This window comes from Peromyscus leucopus, chromosome 1, assembly GCF_004664715.2.
Source record: "Peromyscus leucopus breed LL Stock chromosome 1, UCI_PerLeu_2.1, whole genome shotgun sequence".
NCBI classification, from domain to species: Eukaryota; Metazoa; Chordata; class Mammalia; order Rodentia; family Cricetidae; genus Peromyscus; species Peromyscus leucopus.
Window position 1 is genome coordinate 63922631 of NC_051063.1, and position 24783 is coordinate 63947413.

At 41.3% G+C, this 24783-nt stretch overlaps 1 protein-coding gene across 1 annotated transcript; it reads right to left on the minus strand.

The window, feature by feature from the left end:
* Positions 1 to 10224: 10224 nt before the first annotated feature.
* On the minus strand, positions 10225 to 11235 carry LOC114695039 (olfactory receptor 13A1-like). Its single transcript, XM_028872201.2, is given in 2 exon segments — positions 10225 to 10732; positions 10734 to 11235. Coding segments are annotated over 2 exon segments (936 nt in total). The 5' UTR covers positions 11199 to 11235; the 3' UTR covers positions 10225 to 10261.
* Between the last annotated feature and the right edge of the window lie 13548 nt (positions 11236 to 24783).

Consider the following 24783-nt stretch of genomic DNA (forward strand, 5'->3'; position numbering starts at 1 on the left):
CCTTTGCCTACTCTGTTACCAAAAGGATGGCCTCTCATAGTTATTGATTTAAAAGACTGTTTCTTTTCAATACCCTTACAAGAAAAAGACAAAGAAAGATTTGCTTTCACAGTGCCTACTTATAATAATTCTCAACCGGTTAAAAGATTTCAATGGAGGTCCTCCCACAGGGAATGTTAAATAGTCCAACTCTGTGCCAATATTTTGTACAACAGCCATTGGAAGTGATACGTAAAAAATTTCCTAAATCTATAATTTATCATTATATGGATGATATTTTACTAGCTGACTCAAATGCAGATACTTTAGAAAGAATGTTTGAAGAAGTAAAGAAAATTTTGCCTTGCTGGGGATTACAAATTGCTCCTGAAAAAATACAAAGAGGAGATTCTATTAATTATTTAGGATATAAAATAGAGCTGCAAAAAATTAGACCCCAAAAGGTGCAAATTAGGAGAGATAGACTACAGACTCTTAATGACTTTCAAAGATTATTTGGAGATATTTCTCACCTACGAACTATTGTTGGGGTAAAAAATGATGAACTGACTAATTTGTTCAAAACCTTAGAAGGTGACAAGGACTTAAATAGTCCAAGAGAATTATCACCTGAAGCTGAGAAAGAATTGGCCTTGGTAGAAAAGAAAGTACATGAAGGGCATGTGGATCGTATTGATCCAAAGCTGGATTGCATTTTGGTTATTTTACCTTCTAGGCATTCCCCTACTGGAATATTAATGCAGAGGGAAGATATTATATTGGAATGGATATTTTTACCAAATAAACCAAATAAAAAATTAAAAACTTATGGGGAAAAAATCTCTGACTTGATTTGGAAAGGAAAATTGAGACTTCGTCAATTAGCAGGAATAGACCCAGCAGAAATTGTCGTACTTTTAACTAAGGAGGACATTGAAAAATTATGGACAGAAAGTGAACCTTGGCAAAGAGCTTGCAGTAATTTTTTTGGGAGAAATTAACAGCAAATATCCCAAAAGCAACAGAATTGATTTTATAAAGAGAGCTGATTGGATCTTGCCTCGAATTGTACGGCAAAAACCCATATCTGGAGTTCGTACATTTTATACAGATGCCAACAAACAAGGAAAGGCAGGTTACAAATCAGAAAATTTAAGTAAAGTGGTACAAAGTCCTTATAATTCAGTGCAAAAATCAGAATTGTATGCTATTATGCTGGTATTAATGGATTTTTCAGAACCTCTCAACATAGTAACTGACTCTCAGTATGCTGAAAGAGTGGTATTACATATTGAGACTGCAGAATTTATCCCTGATGCTTCAGAATTAACTTCACTATTTATTCAATTACAAGATACAATCAGGAAAAGGAGTCATCCTTTATATATAACTCACATCCGATCTCATACTGGTCTGCCAGGCCCTTTAGCACAAGGCAATGATGAGATTGATAAATTATTGATAGGAAATGTGCTGGAGGCCTCAGAATTTCATAAAAAACATCATGTCAATAGTAAAGGTTTAAAAAAGGATTTTTCCATAACCTGGCAACAAGCCAAAGAAATAGTAAAGAAATGTCCTACTTGTTCCTTCTATAATCAAACGCCATTACCAGCAGGATGTAACCCAAAGGGTACTCAGAGGAATGAAATCTGGCAGATGGATGTGTTTCACTTTGCAGGATTTGGAAAATTGAAATATGTACACCACACCATCGATACTTTTTCAGGATTTCAATGGGCAACTGCTCTGAGTTCTGAAAAAGCTGATTCTGTAATCACTTATTTGCTAGAAGTTATGGCCATCATGGGTATACCTGCACAAATCAAAACTGACAATGCTCCATCATATGTCTCTGTTAAAATGAAACAGTTTTTTGATTATTACAAAATAAAGCATATTACAGGTATACCACATAATCCTACAGGTCAAGCAGTTATAGAAAGATCAAACAGAACTCTAAAGGATATGCTAAATAAACAGAAAGGAGTAACAAAAACCCCCAGAAATAGACTGCACAATGCTCTATTAACTTTGAATTTTCTGAATGCCAATGAGAAAGGAACAACAGCTGCAGAGAGACATTGGATAATAGAAAAAACTACAGAATTAAATCAGCCTATATACTTTAAGGATGTGCTGACCTCAGAATGGAAACCAGGGTATGTATTACGTTGGGGACGAGGTTTTGCTTTTGTTTCTACAGGAGAAGATAAGCTGTGGGTACCATCAAAATTGATAAAGGTTCGATTTGAACAAGAGAAACCTCTTAATTAGAGGAGATGATAGTTCATCAACCAGCATGAACATCCAATTTAAACTAACTTGTACCAGTAACACGTCTTTTCATTTAATCAGATAATAATTTGCCAAAAAGTAACATCCCCAAAATTAGTCTTGGGGAAAGGTTTTTGTTTTTGTCTTTTAGGAGAATGATGGTTAAGGAATCTGAAGAACACAAGACAAATGAGACAACTGAAGAAAAGGGACAAATCATCTATCCCAGGAAACAAAGTGAAATGGCGTATGGGTATATATAATCTAAAAAAATTTTATGTCTTCCTAAATGTTTGTTTCTGCTTTTCTCTAAAGATTTAACATTATTGGTCTTCTAATAGTCCCAGTTCAATTAAAATTTAAAGCTGACTTTGGAGTTGGAGAATGGCTCTCTCCTTCTTTAAACTCAAGCATGTTGTTAAAAGGAAAATGCAAACTCCCTGTATCATGCCAGAAAGAGCCATTTTCTGCTATGGGACAGGACAAAAGCCAAATTAATTAAGGGACTATTCTATTACTAATCTCAACTCTTTGATTCTATTCTGATTCTTTAAACTTTTCTTAAAGTATAAATTTTATATCAAAATTTACAAGATTAATATATACATATACATTTTAAACTTTGTTAAGATATGAATGGTCATATAGAGTACTAACTAATTCTAGAAAAAAGGCTTCAATTAGCTGCATATATATGTCTTTGTGTTCGAGTCTCTTATCAGTTTTCTGCAGGAAATCATGGCCAGGCCTAACATCAACTGAAATCTCCAGGAAGAAGATGGGGCCCCACAACAACAAATACAACAACAACAATTCCACGTGGACAATAATAATATCGCTGAACTGACAAACATCATCTACAGATCAGCTTTGAACTACAAGGTGCTCAGAGCAATTTTGAGATGACTAGCTGAGATGATCCAGTCTCAAAGACTACTTGAATAAGGACTTGAGATAAACCCTGAACTTTGGCTTTATACACAGACTGGATAATAATGAGGGATGTGGTTGCCTTTCCTAGAATTTGACAATTAACCTAAATTTTTCTTTCAGGATGGGGATAACTTCGCCCATACCCAGCAGGAAACAATTTTAAGAATATGACACCCACATTGCCAAAGAAGTGGTGTGGGGCGGGTGGTTTTTTGGTTCTTTTAATGGGTTTTGGGTCTGGGATAATTTTCATTGTTTAGGGGGGTTGGTTATACGTTGTTGTCAAGGGTTAGGAAAAAGGCTAAGCAAAGGAGATTAGATTTAAGGTTCTTGTTTAAAAAAAAAAAGAAAAGAAAAAGACAATTACTAGTTTTAAATACTTTACATTATTACCAACTATTAGGACATATAGAAATGAAAGATAGTAGTTAGACATTACAATAGAAATTACAGTCATATTAGATATGTTTTAAAAATTGAGCAGATATATTTTAGACAGGTCATCTTCAAACCCTTCAGAGATCTACCGAATATGGCATTTAAAATGTTTTAATAACTTAGAAATTTTTCTTTTTGGAGACATGTCGGCTCCTGGCAGTACTAATCTACTTCAGAGAAAATATGGGCATTGAAGAAACTGCATATGGTGTTAATTTTCATTGTGGCAAAAGTTAGCCACTGGACAACAAAGTATCTTCGAATCAACAAGAAAAAATGGACAGACAGAACACGAAACAAAGGACTGCCGATTCCTGCCAAAACAAGTGTGGTTATGGCTTTATCAGAAGGCATCTTCTGAGGCCAGGACAATATGACACCATCCCTGAAGTGGCCTTCACAATCTGGAAAAGGTACAGTACCCTTTTCTTAGAAGGCAGCTGAACAGGCAGTGGGCCGATGGCTTCTGTTGTGCAATGGAACGGCAACTGAAAGCTCATGCCTCTCAATAGTAGACTGGCATTTAATAGAGGGATGTGGAGAAAAAGGGGATGCTGAGATGAAGCCATATATACACAGCCAAGAAGAATGGACAGCTGAATTCAAAAACCATCAACAATTTCCAGAATTTAAAATCCTGAATCATGACATGACACTAGTGGAATTCAGGTGTTTCTGGTACATGGACTGCTCTCACCCAATGTGAGGTTGAACTGTTGACCTTGTGTACAACCTACTTCACAAATGAGTCTGTCAGATACAATAAGCCTATAGGCTGAAGATGATGCCCCAACACTGCGGAGAAACCTCAGGTGACTGTCCAGGCAGCTGGCTGTTTCTGTCAACTCACAAAATTTTTGGAAGTTGCTTTTGTGCACTTCCTGTTTTTATTTTTGTTAGCTAATTTTATTTCCTTCTTGGGTCTCTGAGGGAGTTGAAGATTAGTTAGTTATAGTTGAAGATTAATTAGGATAGAAAGTGAATTAGATACATTTTGGACTTACTAAAATAGGATAGATAAGGGAATTATTTTCTCTGATTTGTCAAATACAAATGGACTAGACATCGTTTAGGTATTTGTTACTTGTATATATTGTATATAGTTATTGTACTTTTGTATATAGTTTTTCTTTTGTTAGTTATAACCTTTTGCCTTTTTTTTCTTTTTATTAAAATAGAAAAGGGGAAATATGGTGATATTTTATTTGTACTGAAATGTAATTTTAATTTTATGTTATTAAATAAAGTTGCCCTGGGGTCAGAGCTATTAGAGCCATAGCAAGAGCGTGATGGTTAGAAGAGCTAGGTAGATTTCTGTGTGTTCAGGGATACAGCCAGTATTGGAGACATATGCCTTTAAGACCTGGAGGGAGGTACTTACAGGCAGTGATGAGGCAGTCATGTGGTTGGGTTTAGAACCAATGAGAAGGCAGAACAGAAAGACTATTTAAACACAGACAAACAGGAAGTAGCTCTCTCTCGGGGAAGTTAGGAGCACTGCAGGAGGTAAGATTTTATCTCTGAACTCTGACCTCTCGGCTTTCTCTCTTTTACATTGGCTCTGTGTTTTTTATTTTAAAAAGACGATTGGATACATCTACAAGTCTGGATAAGCGTACAGTTCCAGCCAGTGCCTGAGGTGCTGGGGTATGTGGGATAGCAGCCTGGGGTCCTGGAGTCCTGTCTGCCTGGACTCTCCAGGACATCCTGCAGCTCTCCAGCTCTAGTTTGCCTCTATTGAGACACAGAGAGTAGGGTGACCTTTTCCCACACATGTTTTGTCATCACAGTTCCAAAGACAGGCAGACTTCTTCATGAATGGCCTCATGAAGTTAAAGAGAGCTGAGATCCTTTTCTGGTGAACTAGAACCTGTAGGTACCATGAGTCCTCTTCTACTCTATCTCCATCTGAGACTTGGAGGCAAACACTGAGCTGGTGTGGGGCCACCATCTGGCTTCTGGCCACAGGCAGCAAGAACACAGAAAAACACCTGTGACCTATCTGGCCTGGGTATGATCTTTTGAATAAATTCCACCGTGGACTTGGCAGGCAGGTACAAGGCCACAGGACCCAGGGCTTGGGGAAGACCTCACATGGAGCAGAGGTTGTCTTGGGTTGCATCATATAGCCAAGGCTGTCCAGATATAAGTCAATATTTCTTGATGTTGGCAGATACCTCTGAACTCTGAGCGGCAGGACAGAAGCCTTTCATAGACCAGAGAGAGTGTGTGATGAGATCCCGAGGGACCTTAGACCTGACTGGCCTCTCTCCCAGGGTCTGAGCCTCTGCAGTACATTGAAGACTGTCATTTAGGGAATCAACTAGAAAGTTTCCTGGTTTCAAAAACCCTTAATGTACATTGATGTTTAAAATTAGGTAGTGATTTCTTTTACCTGCTGGTTGTTCAATCAGCAGATGTATTGACAGAGTTTGGGACACTTAAGAGCATGAGGGCTTGTGTTAGAAAAATACAGATGCACATTTGTGGATACTTCTGATGTCTGCTGAGGAAGTCACAGGTTCATGTTCTCTTATCTCTGTCTATCTGTCTGTTATCTGTCTATCTATATCTATCTATCTATCTATCTATCTATCTATCTATCTATCTATCTATCTATCTGGTTTCTGTCTACTGACTACTGGATGTCCAGCCCCAAGCCTGTACTCATATATGTGTTCATACTTGTGGCTTTTCCATTGCTTTGGAATTGAAGTATGTCCCCTCCATGGAGCTCATGTGCCTTACTTACAAATTCATAAAGATACAGTGGGCACTATCAGTCATGATTCAGGAGTGGTTGGAGCCACCGACACTGGACCTAGAGGAGCTTTAGAGGGATTGTAAGGGAAACTTCTCAGCAGTAGCTTCTGTCCCTAGCCTGTCTGTCACCATTAATGTGACACCATTAGTCTCTCTGGAGGACCTGCACACCATGTCTATCTCATCTCTTCTTTAGTAGGGGTAGCATGTAAAGAATTGCCTTACTTCCCCAAGCAGGCAGAATGACCCTGGACTGTGTCCATCTCTCATCTTGCTAGTCACTCTAAAGAGACTACAGGCAGCAATTTCCTCTTGACACCTCTGGAGGGGAGGTGTTGAGGTGACTATAGATGGCGTCAAGGAATTTTCAAGTCTGTAGGACATTGTGATTCACCTCTCTGACACCTGAATCTCCACGTGGGGAGTTTACTAATTGCTACTGGGATCAAAGACACAGAAATGGTGTGGTGTTTGGTAGTGGCTCCACTTACCATTTCAAAAGAAGATACAGGATGCCTATTTCCACCTAGATATTAGATCAGCAGCAAATCCTCTATAACTGAATATCCCAGGCAGGATTTAGGACATACCTTGACTAAGGTGTACTAAGGTTTATCTGGGTATCTGGGTGTTCAGGGACACCACATACATGCCCTGGCCACTGGCCAGTAACAGACTTCATGAAACTTAGGCGAGCCTGGACAAACAGACAGCGTCCTGAGGGCCCTGTGGCTGAGAAGGTAAAGACAAAAAGAATGAAGGTTCATCCCAGGAAGAGGTATACAAGCCTGCCAGTTCTGATGGGACCTTCATCACATTGCTGTTGATTTTCTGATTGGCAAATGGAAGTGGAGCCAGCATAGCATAATCTTCCCACATCTTTCTCTCCACAAGATCCTAACAGGAGAGTGAGAAGTGGTCTTGGCGGGGGGCAGTCACAGGGTGGTGGAAACATCACTAATATGCACCTAACACCCTGAATCTCAGAGACTATGTTCTAGTACAGGGCACGATCTTGTGGAAGTAGATGAAGGACTTTCATTAGGAGCCTGAATTTCATTTTCCACCTGATCTTGATGATTGGCTAAGCTCAATCCTGTTCATGCTGTGTACCCTCCTCATATGGCCACAGTGGATAGATACTGCTGTAGCCCAAACCTTGCCCCAACTTTAGGCTCATGGCTCATACACGCGGAAAAGCCTAGTGTTCATTGCACTCTGACTGCCCAAGTAAGGTTGCAGGACCCCACTCCCCATGCTAATTGTTAGTGCACATACTCTGGCTGACAAAGGCATCTGGTCTGTTCTATGTGGACCTGTGAAGTTCAAGCACATGTTGGACTGGTGTGACTATCAGAGTTCAGTGCTTCAGGGTCAGCACAACATTCTTGTTTGTTTCCATGGGAAACTTTTCTGAGTCTGGATTGAGGACCAGCCTAGTTGCTATGGCTGAGAATCTGAGCCACCTGAGATACCCTGTCAGCTAGGAGGAGCTGACCTCATGGAGGACAAACCTTCCTTCTTGGGCTAGGCTTGTGTACCCTGGTTTGATGTCCTAGTGAGAACAGAGCTCCTGGTATGAGGGTTCAGGACTTATTGCTGCCACATAGATGACAAGATGCAGTCCCAGAGAGAGCACATTGTGCCTGTCTCCGGAGAGTGTGCCACTGGCTTAAGGACCTGAATGTTATAGCCTATACTCTGTGGTCAACAACTACACCAAAGCAAATCCTTCTCATGGCAATATCTCACCATCCATATCCCATCGCTGATTTTATTTCTGTTCCTAGCATCACCACATGGTCAGTTCCCTGGAGCATGGCCAACTCTGTCCCCATGAAAAGTTAGGTCCTTGATGCATATACAGTTTGCTCAAGGACTTGACACACAATGTCAACTCACATTCATAAGCTGTTTCCATGGTGTATGTCCCTAGCCTGCTCTTTTATTCAACTTGTGAGTCAAGAGAATAGAAACTAAAGGGGATGTCCAGAACTCCTCTGTGTTATGTGGATGAAGAGCCACATTGTCATACGGACCACATTTGGGTCTGCCCCTGGAGTCTGTCATCTCAGAAGAATATGTGTGTTATTCTCCATACTCAGAAGCCAGCAGCAGGTATAAAAGAAAACACTTCTTACTGCCTCCTAAACTGCACAGCCTCATTTCTGATTGTATTCTTCCAGCACCCCAGAAGGTAGCCTGTGAGTATTTCCAGAAAGATTTACTGAAGGGAGAGATCACTCTCCACGTGAACAGCAGTAACCCAGGGACAGTGGACTAAAAAGCTTGGACTAAAGGGAAAAGGAGAAGGTCAGTTGTGCACAGATGTTCCTCTTCTATGTGTTCTGGGCTGCCACGATGGGAAGAAACTTCTCCATCTCATACTCCCACTGCCTTAGTCCCTGCCTTGCAATAGGCCAAAACAAAGAGCCAAGCACCCATGAACTGAGTCCTCTGAAAACATGAGACAGAACAAATGTTTTGAAAAGGTATTTTGGTCACAAGGTTGAAGAGCTAATTAATAATAACATACCTGATTTGCATCACAAGTCCTGCTGTGGTACAGCATTTAAGAAGAATAAGGAAGTAAGTTGATGAAGAATGTGTTCGGTCTGAAAAGGATACAGCATCATCTCAGCAGCAGTTGCTGCAGATGCTGCCCTTTCTCCACTGAGTTGTCTTCCCACTGAATCTTAGCAGTGGTCTCAGATGCTCTTCCCTTCCTCTTCCTGTCCTACTCTTCCTCCAGATGCACTTCCCTTCCTCTTTCTGTCTTCCTCTTCCTACAGGTGCACTTTTCTTCCTGCCTTCTGCCTCCTCATTTCTCTTCTCAGATTTGCTCTGATTGATTGATAAAACGCTGATTGGCCAGTAGCCATGCAGGAATATACAGATTGTTTGAGGAATTTTAGCCGGGAGTGGTTGGTCAACACAAAACTGACCCCATTTTTGCTGTGTGCTTTTTGTTTTGTTTTGGTAATTTTTTTGTCTTATTGACTTGGATTTGTCTTTTTTCTTCTGTTTTTGCATTTTGTTTCAGAGAAAGGGGAGTTTTGGGTGTATAGGTAAGTAGGTAGGTAGTGTCTGGGAGTTGTGGGAAGCGAAAGAATATGATTAAAATATGTTGTATGAAAAAAGGTTCATCCTAGTATTTTGTCTATCTTCTTTTTATGTTGATTTTCATGCATAGGGTGAAGGAAGAGTTCCATTTCACCCTTTGCTTTTAGACATTCATGTAGTTTCCCCAAAACTTTTTGTTGGAAATAATTAATCTTTCCCAGGAGTTCGATCGTCATCACTGTCATAAGCAAGCTGGACTCACATATGTGAGTTCATTTTTGAAGCTTAAACTTAATCTCTGCTCCACAGATTTCTGCTTTCTCCATCCAGCTTTGACTTCCACAGCTCAGTAGGCAGCTGTGAAATGGAGAACCACTCAACTTTGGTCTTCCCAGGACACTGTGGCCATGCTTGCCTCTCAAGTTTCCTTATGAAGTTTAGATTCTAAGGCAGAGTTCTGAAACAAAGCCCTGTGATGTTTACAGGGTGGCACTGGAGGAAAGAGCTTTATTTTGTGACTATGACCATTATCACCCACTGAAAGTTTCCAGACTAGGAAAATGGAATCTCCATTTAAATAAACTTTACTTTTGAAATGGTTTGTACTAGTTAAGAGATAAAGCTTGTGGGTTTTCTGTTTGTTTGTTTACATTAAATCTAAAGAATTTTGTTGTTTTGAGGTCATAGTCCTTGCATCAGAGAATGTTTTTCTAACACAACAATAGGTACACCCCACTCCACAGGGCAGCTCTCAGGAGGACATGTGTAGGAAGAGCCCAGGCCAGGAGGACAGCCTGCACATCTCCACTTAGTGTGAGGAAGAGGGCAAGAGTCTCCCCAGGGCGAGCTTGACATCCTTGTTCCTCAGTGTATAGATGAGGGGGTTCAGGGTTGGGCTGAGCACTGAGTACAGCACTGAAGATACTTTGCTTCTTTCTGGGCTGTAGCTGGAAGCAGGACTGATGTAGGCACAGAACACAGATGAATAGTACACACAGACCACGATGAGGTGGGAGGAGCAGGTAGAAAAGGCCTTTCTCTTGCCCTCAGCAGAACGCATGCGCAGGATGCTGGCGATGATGTAGCCATAGGAGAGTAAGGTGAGGATGAAGTTGATGCCTCCATAAAAGGCATCTGCCACAAGGGTCATAATGCTATTCACATATGTGGGGCTGCAGGAGAGGAGAAGGAGTGGGGGGATCTCACAGAAGAAGTGGGTGATGACCTTGGGGCCACAGAATGACAGCCTTGTCATCAGACCAGTGTGGACAGATGCCTTTCAGAGCACAGATGGACCATACACCCATGGCTAGGGCCCCACACACGTGTGGGCTCATCCTAGAGCTGTAGTGCAGGGGATGGCAGATGGCCATGTAGCGGTCATAGGCCATGACTGTGAGCAGCAGCAGCTCAGAGGATGCGGACCACACAAGGAAGAAGAGCTGGGCCATGCACCCCTTGAAGGAGATGGTGTTTTCATTAGATACTAGGCCAACCAGTACCTTGGGCAGCACAGAGGATGTGCAGACAATATCCATGGTGGCCAGGTTGCACAGGAAAAAGTACATGGGACTGTGGAGCCCAGTGCTGGAGGTGACCAAAGCAATGATGACAATGTTGCCTAGTAGAGCCATTGTGTAGAGGGACAGGAAGCAGCCAATCAGGAGCAGCCGTAGGCTAGGGTGCTCTGAGAACCCTTCCAGCACAAACTCTGTCACCATTGTCTGGTTGGGACTCAACATCATGATGGAGAATATCCGTTTCACAACCGTGTCTGTTGGCTTCTGAGAAAATACGACAGTTTACCACTTCAAAGTCTAGTTTCCAAACTTGGTCATCTCAAAATTCTCTGCTGTCAGAAAGGGAAGGAGTGAATGTATTTCCTTCATGAAAACCTCTTGTCTGTATCACAAAATTTGAAATCACATATATTTGATTTACTTCTGATTTTCCACCTAGAAGCTTTCACCCTGTAGATTTGGATCAAGAGGGATATCTGTTCTTCCCTCATCTTGAACATGTGGATTGAGTGGAGCATCCCTCACTCAGGACCTGTCTATAGTATAGTCTATTTACCAGTCACCTATAAGCACTGTGCTCTGTAGACAGTGCTGGAAACACACCTGTACCCCCTTCCACAGCAGGTATTCTCCATACAATGACAATTTCTGATGGACACACACTGAGGTGACTCATGTACCTTTATTCACATCTGGTCTCCTAGCTTCTCAAGCACTTTTTTTGTTTAAATACATAGAGTGGTTGTTCTACGAACCCTGATAATGGTATCCTCCATGGCCAAGTAGCCATGTGTTTTCTGAATTTTACTTACTGCGATCTGTGGCTTCTCCTGAACTTGGAGCTATCCTGACTCTAACCCATTTCAAATCTATCACCCCAGAGGGCATTTCTCAAAACTCAAGCCTATAAACCCAAAGTACTTCTGGGGCTCTTCTGTCTCAATGAACCACAGTAACATCGAAGTTAACATACCCACAACTGAAGTCATAACCATTGTCTATAGCTGCTCTTGTGTGGTGTTAGTGACCTTGCTCAGAAGCTCACCCTCTGCTACCCAGTGTTTCAAGATGCTTATTCTATGGAGCACAGCTCCATCTCTCTGACTCATTGTCTTCTCTTTAGCCTAGACCCTTGATAGATCCTCAGTAGCTTCCCATTCCATGAGCCAAGTATGGTGTTCTGCATCCTCTACCTCTTTCATCCAACTGGTACCCACAGCCTGCAACTATAGCTTTCCCAACATTACACCTCATGTTTCCAATTTCTTTAGCTCTTTCATAATTTCAACATTCCTAGTTTCCTCTTCCATCATCCAAGGAGCACAGACTGTGTACCTTAAGATAACAGACCCCTGGCCCTAATCCAAATTCCCTATGCCACTCCCCAGTCCTTCAGCAAATCACACTCTATAGCTTGACACGGAAGACCCACCTGACATCACCCATTAACCTTTTCTATAGGTTCCTGCATGAGTTCATATGTGTACACTCTCTACCCCATCTTTAAACCTGTTTTTGGATATTATTTGCAGTGCTCCTAATCTGGAAATATTCTTTGTTTTCCAGCAGTCTTTCAGTGACATGTTTCATTTACCGAATCCAGTGGCACTCACTGTTCCTTCACTTTACCCTATACCAGTCTTATAACACTTCCTTTGCTTTTACCACATTTTACCTCACATATATTTTTCATAGTATGGGTCACAATTTATTTTCTCCCAAATGTAGTAGTAAATGTTGAATTTTAAACACTATAGTTGCCTCCATTTCAAACTAGAGATACTCAAATATTGTAAATTGAGCGATTCGGGGACCCAGACACATGTCTACACATTTATGGACACACAATTTATTGCAAAGAAACAAACAAAACAATTAAGCACTAGAGAAAAAAGACAGCATGTTCAACAAATGGTGCTGGTCAAACTGGATAGTATCATGCTGAAGAATAAAAATCGACCCTTATCTCTCACCCTGTACAGAACTTAACTCTAAGTGGATCAAGAATCTTAGCATAAGACCAAAGAGCCTGAAAATGACAAAGGATTAAGTATGGAATATGCTTCCACTCATTGCCACAGGAAAGGACTTTTTGAACAAGACTGTGATAGCACAAGCTTTAAGATCAATAACAGACAAATGGGTCCACATAAAGCTTCCAGACAGAAAGAACACCAACATTTGAATGAAGAAGTAGCCTACAAGATGGGCAAAAAGTCTTTAATAACTATTCATCTGACAGAGGGTTAGAATATACAAATTATTTAATAATTTAAACAGCAAGAAAACAAAGAATACAACTAAAAAGGGGAATGGACTTAAACAGAGAATTTCCAAAGAGGAAACACAAATAGCTGAAAAACATTAAAAAATGTTCAATATCATTTGCCTTCAGAGAAATGCAGATTAAAGCTACCTTGGGATTAAATTTTACCCCAGTCAGAATGGCCAAGATAAAAAAGTAGTTCATGGAGTTCTGAGCTGGGTAAAATTGATGATTTTTTTTCTCCTCATGTAGTGTGTATCTTCCAGAACTGTAAAAACTAGCAAGTAGGGGTGAAACTTCCAGGTTAGTACCCATTTGATATCTCCATGTTTATGGTTTAAGTAGTGGTGTCTTCAGCAGTAGGGTCTTACCAGCACATTCGGGGGTTGGGAGGATAAAAAAAAAAAAAAGCAATAACAGTAGCCTGCAACGTTTGAGGGTCTATGGGACCTTGTGATTTACATCTCAGAAAGTGGTACTTCATTCCTGGTACAGGAGTTTTACTTGGTAGCCTGTGGTCTCTGGTTGGGATGTTGTCTTAGTTTGGGTTTTTATTGCTGGAACAAAACACCATGACCAAAGCAACTTGGGAAGGAAATGGTTTGTTTGGTTTACACTTCCCCAGGACTGTTCATCATTAAAAGAAGTCAGGGCTGTAACTTAAACAGGAAAGGAAATGGAAATGCCCATTTTCCTACAAACCTCATAATTTCATTTTTCTTAACAGCTGAGTAATGTTCCATTATGTAAGTACCACAGTTTCACTACCCATTCATTGTTTATATGATGGACATAAACAACATTTATGTTGTTTCCATTTCCTGATTACTGTGAATAGAGCAGCAATGAGCATGGAAGAGCAAGAATCGCTTTATTAGGCTGTATAGTTCTTTGGGTGTATGCCCAAAAAATGGTAGAGCTGAATCATGTAGTATATCAATTTCCATCTTTTTGGTGAACCTCCACACTGATTTCCAAACTGGATCGTCTGCAGATCCCACAGTCTGTACTGAAAGATTGGTAGAGGGAGCATGTACACTTACAGCCCTGTTATTACAGTCCTCCTCCTCTTTGTTTGACCATTTTTCTTGAAACTCATTTTTAGACAGCTGTAATTGTTTCTTTAGGTGACTCCCAGTCATGTCAGCTCTGATCTGTAGCAGATAAGGCAAGGCTAACACCCACAGGACTGAATTGGTATTTTTAACTCCATGGAAGATGAAGGTCTTTTCTGTACCCCAACAGTGGATTCTGGATACCAGGGTATGAAAATCTCTCTGTGACATTTTCTCACCATGCTCTGTGGATGTCATGGTCAAACAAGACAGCATTCAAGTCCTTTCTAGTCATCAATATAGATCTTAGATTCATCTAAATTTGCTGGTTTTCATTTCTAAATTAGTGTGAGCACTGTGGGTCATGAGAGTAAGCCCAGTTTTGAACATAAGCCAAAAATAACAGACATGAATAAACTCTCTGATCATGATCAGAAGGTAGAACATTCCACTGCTTATACAACTTATGAAACTAAATCTTTCTATCATAATCTGTTCTCTGACCCAGAACTCCTTTTCAATCTCAGGACTCATTGGTAACATGAGTTGGTGTCCATCAGTGCTAACATTCAAAAAGTAGGACAAATGTCACTCTTATAGTGAGACTTTTGCTTTGGACCTCCATTGTTAACCAGAAAAGCCACACAGTGGAATTTAAGGTTTCACTCACCTTTCCATGTCATAGTGAATTCAGGTGACAGATGGCTTCCACCAAGGAGCACATTACGGACCATAGACTCTCCTTTCTTATAAGCACCAACTCTTTAGTGTCCCTTTGAAGCTCTGTCTTCCTTTGCATAGAGGTCATTGGTCTTCAGAAATATCTATGATTTTCTGAGACCAGGGTCAGGTGCTTGTCCTGGTGCCTCCTGGGATAGAAACTGAAGGAGAAAGCTCTGAGGATCAATTAAAGGGGACTTGTGGCTTCATGACCCAAGCTCCCTGCAGACTGCTGTAGAGGACAAAGGTCAGGGGAATCACATGCTGTGGGCAGGAACAGTTTATCATCCATACTCTTCCTTCACCAGCCCTCTGCATGCATCTCCCAGAGTGTCAGGGGGATTCTCATGCCCTGTGCAGAAGGTCTCACCATGATAGAAATTGACTCCTCTGTTCTGCTGAGAGTGCTTATCTGAATCGGACACATACACAATGGATTTATTCTAAGTACCTTGTACTTTATGTGCCTCCCCCTCCTCTTTTGACAGTCAAGCCTTTCAATATATTGTTATGAATTAACGTTACTTCAGCACTTTCATTCTGTTTGCCGAGTTTATAAGCATTTAAAATATTTATTCAGCTCTGAGACTATATATACAGGTAGCATTATACAGACCAAACAGTTTATATTTATGAATATACATATACTTATAGGGATGCAATAACAATTATTAAATAAAAAGCGGTCATGAATTTGGAGAATGAGCGAGGGACATATGGAATGGTTTTGGGGGAGAAAGGGTGGGCAGAAATATTATAATCCAAGTATAATCTCAAAAATGTAAAGATAAAAATCTTATTCAAAGTTTTATGTTTCACCAGATCATAAAAGGAAATCTAAATAAAACCAATTTAATTACAATTTTTAATTGGAAAATATTTTTTCCACACAGTGTATTCTGATCATGGTTTCCCCTCAACAAACTCCCAGATCCTCCCTACTCACCTAATTCTGTGTCCTTTCTTCCTCTCTGTCTTTAGAAGACAAATAAGCATAAAAGCAAACAAAATAACAAACCAACCAACTGAAAATGAACAAATGAAAGAAACAAACACACATAACCAAAAATCTATAAAAACACAAAATCAGAAACCATAGTATACAAGCAAAAGTTCAGCAAGACAAAAAACGACCAAACAAAGAAATATGAGAGAAAAAGTTTACTAAAATACTTTTTTTAATCAAATTTTTCTTATTGATTCTTTGGGAATTTTACATCATGCACCCCAATCCTACTCATTTCCCAGTCCTTCCATGTCTTTCCTCCACCCTTGTAACCCCCCCCCAAATTAAAATAAAAAACACCTAGCTGACCCCTCTTGGTAATAACCTCCTCTTTTTTCTTTTCTTTTTTCTTTTTCCAGACAGGGTTTCTCCGTGTAGCTTTGGTGCCTGTCCTGGATCTTACTCTGTAGACCAGATCTTGCTCTGTAAACCAGGCTAGCCTCAAATTCACAGAGATCCGCCTGCTTCTGCCTCTCTAGTGCTGGGATTAATGGTGTGTGCCACCACTGCCTGGCCTCTTTTTTAAAAAGTGTCACTTTAAATTTATTACATAACGATTGGAATGATATGGCATCATCATTGTAAATATATGTCATCATTATTAGATGGGAATTATTTTTCTTTTTCTTTTTTTATTAAGAAATTTTCTTTTTTTAAACAATATAATAATAATTTATTGCATTTATTTATTTATTTATTTATTTATTTATTTATTTATTTATTTATTTGTGTTTATGTACCTTTATGTCACAGTGCATGCGAAGGTCAGAGGATATTTTGCAGTAATCTGTTCTCTCCTTGTAAGGTGTGGGACGTGGGAATCAATTTCAGGTTGTCAGCTTTGGTAACAAGCGTTGTTTCCCACTGACATACCTTGACAACTTCAAAGCCATATTCTTTACCTAGTCATTTCATGTATTTAAGTATATATATATATATATATATATATATATATATATATATATATATTTAAGGACTGACATATGGTGATAGGAGTGGGAATTTGACAGTTTACATTAAAATATACCGTGAGATTATATAGATGATACAATCATCAGGAATGTAAGAGTCTATGTGGAAATGCAGACATTAAACAGGTTATCGTTTTATGCTTAAAAACCCAAGACAAGTTGTCTTTCTTCCTATGACAAGTGTCTGACTCTTTGCTTTTATAATTCATTATATTTTACTTCTTAATATATTTATTCTTATTTTTATTTTCTTGTTCCATAAATGCCAGGATGCTTATCAATCTAATTTGCACCCCAAATTTTCTTCAGACTTCTTTTATTTATGCATTTACTCAAAAATGATTGGCCAGACATACATCCATTTATTGAACTATTTTTACCAAAACTATTTTTGTGTGTGTTTTGTATGTGTGCATTTCTGGAGGCCAGAGGCTGACATCAATTAGGTGTCTATTTCTGTCTCCCTCACTATGTTTTTTGAGACAGATGTGTCACTGAATTTGAAACTTAGTGATTTGGCTACAATGGCTAGACTGGGCCTGCTGATCTACTAGGGTTCCAGACAAGGTAAGAACATAGCTCTCCAAATCCCGGGGACATTTATTCATATAAAGAGTTTAGAAATAATGGCTGAGAAATACCGAGCATGATTAATTTTGGAAATTCTGGGTCATAGCAACCTCATTTTTGTTTCTTGATTCCTACAATTCATACCATGGGTTCTGATCTGACAGGATACCTGATAGCTAAGTGCCACCACCAATTCTTAATCAAAACTGAAAAAGCAGCATCCCCTATTGGTACTAAGCTATGGTAGGATAGCAATTCTAGGAAACAATTAACAGTGCCCCAGACCCACAGGAGCACAACGAATGAAGGCTCAAATCTAAAGAGGTCTTCTTAACTTGCACTCAGCCTTTGGGGCTACATGAAGTAAGCTCTCTCGGGAAGAGCTGAATTTGCCAGCACACAGCCTCCACAGCTACAGAATCTTATGCTTGCTCTAGTCCCGTCATCTCTGATTACCTAGTCTGTTTAGTGAGCAAACCTGAATTTTCATTTTGCACAGAGCCCTGTGGTTCCAATGCAGTTAATTCCATCTGGTGTCTGAACATTCTGAGAGTCTGTCTCCTCCATAGTATTACTATGTTTAAAGTTTAAGTATGTAACTCACTGTCTGCTGCTTCCTTCATGCTTACAAAGTAAATTCAAAAAGAGAAATGGGATTTATACTTTCACCATTTTCCATATTGCTTAATTGAGGTACTAAGTTAACACAACTCTGATGGGCTGCAGAGATGGCTCAGTGTGTAAGTACTTACTGTGCAAGCATGCAGGCCTGAGAGTGGATCCCCTTAACACTCACATAAAAAGTCATTAACATGCTAAGAAATTTTCTAGTCGTTCATTTTACATATCAACCACAGATCCTCCTCTCCTCTCTCCTCCCAACCCCCAGCCTTCCCCCCCAACCCATCCCCCATCCCCACCCCCTCCAAGGCAAGGTCTCCCATGGGAAGTCAACAGAGCCTGACATTCACTTGAGGCCAGTCCAAGGCCCTCCCCTCTGCACCAAGGCTGCACAGTGTCCCACCGTAGGCAATGGGCTCCAAATACCTGCTCATGCACCAGGGACGGATCCTGATCTTACTGCCTGGGGGCCCCCTAAACAGTTCAAGCTAAACAACTGTCTTGCCAATCCAGAGGGCCTAGTCCAGTATCATGGGGGCTCCTTAGATATTGGTCCACAGTTCATGGGTTTCCACTAGTTTGGCTGGCCATCTCTGTACATTTTCCCATCATGATCTCAATGTCCCTTGCTCATAGAATCCCTCCTCTCTCTCATCAATTGGATTCCTGGAGCTTGGCCTGGTGCCCGGCTATGGATCTCTATATCTGCTTCTTTCAGTCATTGGATGAAGGTTCTATGATGACAATTAGGGTGTTCACTAATCTGGTTACTGGAGTAAACCAGTCCAGGCACCCTCTTGACTATTGCTAGTAGTCTAAGGTGGGGTCATCCTTGTGGATTCCTGGGAACTTCCCTAGCACTCTATTTCTCCCTATTCCCATGATGTCTTCATTTATCATGGTATCTCTTTCCTTGCTCTCCCACTCTGTCCCTGTTCCAGCTCAAACTTCCCATTCCCTTATGTTCTCATCCCCCATCCTTTGCACTCCATTAACCTCGCCCCCACAACGCACCCCCAGTTTGCTCATGTAGATCTCATCTATTTCTCCTTCTCTGGGTGATCTATGTATCCCTCTTAGGGTCCTCCTTGTTAGCTAGCTTCTCTGGAGCTGTGGGTTGCAGTCTGGTTATCCTTTGCTTTATATCTACTATCCACTTATGAGTGAGTACATACCATGTTTGTCCTTCTGAGTCTGGGTTACCTCACTCAAGATGATATTTTCTAGTTCCATCCATTTGCCTTTGAATTTCATGATTTCATTGTTTTTTTTATTGCTGAGTAGTACTCCATTGTGTATATGTACCACATTTTCTTTATCCATTCTTCAGTTGAGGGGCATCTAGGTTGTTTCCAGGTTCTGGCTATTACGAATAATGCTGCTATGAACATTGTTGAGTATGTGTCTTTGTGGTAAGATCAAGCATTCCTTGAGTATGTGCCCAAGAGTGGTATAGCTGAGTCTTGAGATAGATTGATTCTCAATTTTCTGAGAAACCACCATCCTGATTTCCAAAGTATCCCCAGCAGCATTCCCTCACACCCACCACAGCTGTCTGGGTTCAGTTATGTTGTGTGTGTGCCACTTCCCCTCTCCTTCTTTCCTGCCTTTTCCTCGACATACTTGTTCGTAGCAGTGGCATGGGGAGCCACCCTTTTGACCAAACAGCTTTGCTTGCAAATGTTCATTGTAATGAGTTGTTGGTCAGGTTCAAGGCCTCTGGATTCTGCTACCCCAGCAATACTGGCCCCTCACTGAGATTCCTCTCTGCTGTCCTGCTGTTGCCCCAAGTCATGGCGATCCTGTAGTTATGGTTCCACCAGCTCTCGGGTGCCCAGGCCACTGCCATGTGGTGGCTGGTGAGGGGCAGGACCAGTTCTCCCGAGTTCTGTGGCTGGCAAGGTGTGGGTCCATCTCTCCCTTGTCCAGGCCACCAGGGCCAGCTCTCCCATGCCCACACTGTATCAGTGCCAACTTGTGGTGGTTGGTGAGGGGCGGGGCCAGCTTTGTACCATCCTCAGACATTAACATGGCTTCAGGAGGCAGCCCAGACCACAGGCATTGGCACAGCTTTTGGTGGTACTACATGGCAGGGACACCAACATGAACCCTGGCTGCTGTAGGACCACGGACCCAGTCATGGCCCTTGGCCACAGCACGGGCCTGGACACCATATGGCCTCAGATGGCAGTGCAGGCCGCTCACACCAGCCTGTTCCTCACCACCATTGTTTCTACAGCTCTCTCCACAGCACACGAACTACTCTTCTTGTCTTCCTCTTCAGTCTCTCCAAGCACTTACTCATCCAGTGGTGCCCAGCAGCCACACCAGGTGCCAGCAGGCCTGGGACTCTGGCTGTCTTTCTTCCTGGCCTCTGCTGTCTTTCCTCCGCCAAACAGCATGGGCTGGGGCTCGTCTAAAAAACTATTAAATTTTTTTTTTTTGTTTTTCTATCTACTCTTGGGCATGTAGCTAACAGTTAAGTGGGGTTTATATACCCGGTGAGACTCTATTGTTGAGAATCATTCTTCCCTGAGTGCTCTAGGTCTCTCACTATTTGCACATTGTTCTGTTGTGGGCCTCTGTATTTGTTCCCATGTACTGCAGCAGGGAGCTTCTGTGGTGATGACTGAGTGAGACACTGACCTATGAGTACAGCAAAATGCCATTAGGAGTCGTTTTGTGTCTACTCATCTTTAGCAGAACTGTGTGCTGTGCCTGTTCTCAGGTTCTTGGCCAGCTAAGCAGCATCAGGCATGGATTGCATTTCATGGAGTGGGACTTCAAATCTAATTAGATATTGATTGGTTACTCCTAAAACTTTTGTGCCACTGATGCAACAGTTTACCATGCAAGGGGGTTGCTGCAGCAGACTGAAGCCCTTGTTGTGGGCTTGGTGTTTGCCTTTTTCTTCTGGTGGTGTGCAGAGTATCTTCTAGCACCATGAATACTAATCAGCTGGGGTGAAGGCTCTTGTTGGGCACTAGCTCTGTATTCAATGAGTTATGTAGGTGCTGTTTTTGGAGACAGAGTTTTACTATCAGTTTGTGGAGAGCAACCAATAGCCTTGGCAACAGCCTGAGGTGTTAGGGGATTCCCGTGGGCCCTCTTTGGGGCCTCAATGAGATGTAACCCATTCCTGACACTGGAGCTTTCATATGGTTGCAAGAGATGTCTAATTGGGCCTTTGTGCCTCCTATTATTTGGTGATTCCATTTAGATTTCTTTCATATATGTACGTATTTTAAGATGTGTCTACTGTAGCAGGTTCCCATATGACTGCTCAAATGGCCCTTAGTGTAGCTGTCCCACCATGTATTCCCTCCCTTATGCCACACATCCCCTCCCTCCCTCTGTTTTATCACACTATTCCAATCTCCCTCCTTAACTATAGATTCTATCCCTCCTTCCTTGGGAGTTCGTGTCCTCCCCCTAATCCCTTACTCTGTGTGATTGCTGGGGTTGTATGGATTGCAGCTTCCTTATCAAAGACTTAAGTGAACACTTACCTTATTTATCTTTTGGAACTTGGGTCACTGTACTCAGGTGTGTGGTTTGGTCGAAGAAAGAGGTCACTCCAAAATGAAATTTTAAGGCTTGTGTGGCAGCAGGAAGGTCCAGCCTCTGACGAACTGACCCCAAATAGCCATACAAAGGCTTACATATAATTATACACAAAGTTGGTTTTTGGGTAAAGTATTTCCTTATACCAAGGACCCTATTCTAATCCAGATGTCTCTCTAAAGGAAAGCATCACATACTCATGAGATCTTAGTCCTTTATTGTGTACCATTTGCAGTACACAGTAATCTAAGCACTTCAGGTGTGTCAGAGGCATCTTGTGACAAAAGTCATGCGAAGGCTGCAACACCCTTAAGAAAAACAATTCTACAAATCACTGAAATCAATCACTGTTTTCCACAAAGATTCTTTACTGTTTTCCACAACGATTCTTCAAGGTCAGATTGCTTCTAGAAAACAGGAATTCACTCTAATGTTTACCCTAGATACAGAGAAACAGTTCATTCTAATGTCTACTCTAGATACAGTGAAAACTATTTATTCTAATGTCTACCCCAGATATAGTGACTCTGCTAAATTTCTACAACAATCAGGAAAAATTTTCTAGCTCCATTCTTTACCTGCAAATTTCATGATTTCATATTTTTTAACACCTGAAAACATTTCATTGTGTAAATATACCACTTTAAAAAATCCATTCACCCATTGACAGACATCTAGAGTGTTTCAAATTTGTGGAATTTATGAATAAAGCAGCAATGGATATGGATGAGCAAGCGTCTATGTAGCAGAATGCAGAGTCCTTTGGGTATATGCCCCAACTGGTAAACTGGACCTTGATCTTTCTGAGGAGCCACCACACTGATTTCCATAGTGGCTTATGAGTTTTCACTCTCACTGGAAATGGATGAATATTCCTTTTATCCTATATTGTTGTTACCACACACTTTCATTTGTTTTATTGATCTTAGCCATTCTGACTGAAGTTAATATGAAATCTCAAAGTTAAGCTAGCTTTTGGGAACCTATTCCCCATGCTGAGTTGCCATGGCCAGCCTTAATGCAGGGGGAGGAGCTTGGTCCTGCCTCAACTTGATGTACCATGCATTGTCGATTCCCACAAGAGGCCTGCCCCTTTCTGAACGGAGATGGAGGAGGAATGGATGGGGGAGTGGTAGATGGGAGGTGGGGGAAGGGAACGGGAAGAGAGGAGGGAGGGGAAACTGTGGTCAATATGAATAATAAGTGAAAAATTTTATTAATCAAAAAGGAAAAGAATGAAGAATGTTCCCTACTTCTTGAGGAGACGGCCCATGGTGAGATTCCTACCCTTGGCCTAGATGACAGTGTCACATATGGCTCTTGAGTAGAGTCCACTGTAATGTGTTGGTCCTACAAAGTTTTCTGGATTAACTCTGGTCCCAGGCCATCATATTCTGCCATTTCTGTCCTGTGTTTATGGTGGTGATGGTTGGCAATGGCCTATTAGCCATGACTCTCCACTACAGCCTCAACCTCCAGACTAACATGTATTTCCTCCTGGTCAACCCTGCCCAGCTCCATGTGATCTACATGTCAGTGATCCTACCCTAGGTCCTGCAGAGCCTGGTAGCCAAGAACACCATTTCTTTCAGGAGTTTCGTCACCCAAATATTTGTCTTTACCTGGATCCTGCATATTGAGCTACTCCTTCCCTGCCATGGCCTCCAACCTCTGCCTAGCCATTTGCTGGCCTTTGCACTACAGCACCCTCATTAATTGATGGGCCTGTGTGGCCCTGGTAACTTTTGTGTGGTTCAGGGGGGTTCTCAACTGCTGTTGCTCACCTGCTTCATTTTGATGCTGTTCTTCTGTGACTCCAGTCTGAGCTCACAATTTATCTGTGAGGTCCCATTGATATTGTTGCTATCCTGTAGCTACACCTTCGTCAACAATGTCATGAAAGTCAGACATGTTCATTAGTGTCCTAAACTTCTTACTGACCATGTTGTCCAATGATTTCCTCACCACTAGCATCCTGCACATCTGCTCAGCTGAGGGCAAGAAGTGTGCTTTCTCTAGCTGCTCTGCCCACCTTGTAGTGATCACCCTGCGTTGCTCCATAGTATCCTACACCTGTATTCAGCCCATGGTGGGATCTACTGGTTCCTGGACAAGGCCATAATCATTTTGTATACCACCATGACTCCATATCTCAGTCTTCTCATTTACAGCCTGAGAAGTGAGGAATTCAAAACATCCCTCATAAAACTATATTCCCCTTATAGACTGTAAGATTAGAGAGGAACACTGGAATCATTTATGCATTCCCTGACTATAGATTGGATAGGCTAAGACATCACCTTGGACCACATGTCCAAGTCAATGTATAAAGAAAACCTCACTTTCTACTGGATTTGTCTCTTTTAAAATACATTTTAATTAACTCATGCATTTTCACATATCTAACACATTCAAGTGTATTTAACTATAAGTACAGTGCTCTTAACCATTAAGCTACTTCTGTGACTCATTGACTCAGACCTCACTGCTAATTAAGAACGGACTGTAAGTTCTTTGGGGAGACATAATTCAACTCCTTGAACTTCAGTCCCCACAGCCTCTAGTTGTGTTGTCACGGGGATGAGGAACCTCTGCTCTCAGCCCATGCTTCCTGTAGACTCTCATTGCCCTAGCTTGATTCTTTACATCTTTCCTATTAGCACTTCATAACATTCTTGAAGCATAGTTTGTATTCCAGCTTGAAGGAAGGATTTCCATTATAGAAGAATATAATGAGCTTGACAACCGCTGATGCCTACTGAACCTCTCCTGATCCAACACACAGAGACTAGAAACAGACACCAGCACAGTAGCCTGTATTTTGAGTTTTCCTGCCTTGCCCACAGTCAGGACAATAGCCACTCAGATCCAACCAAGTAAACACAGAGACTTATATTGCTTACAAACTGTATGGCTGTGGCAGGCTTCTTGCTAACTGTTCTTATATCTTAAATTAACCCATTTTTATAATCTATACCTTGCCACATGTCTTGTAGCTTACCAGTGTCTTTACATGCTCCTTGTCATGTGAAGTGTC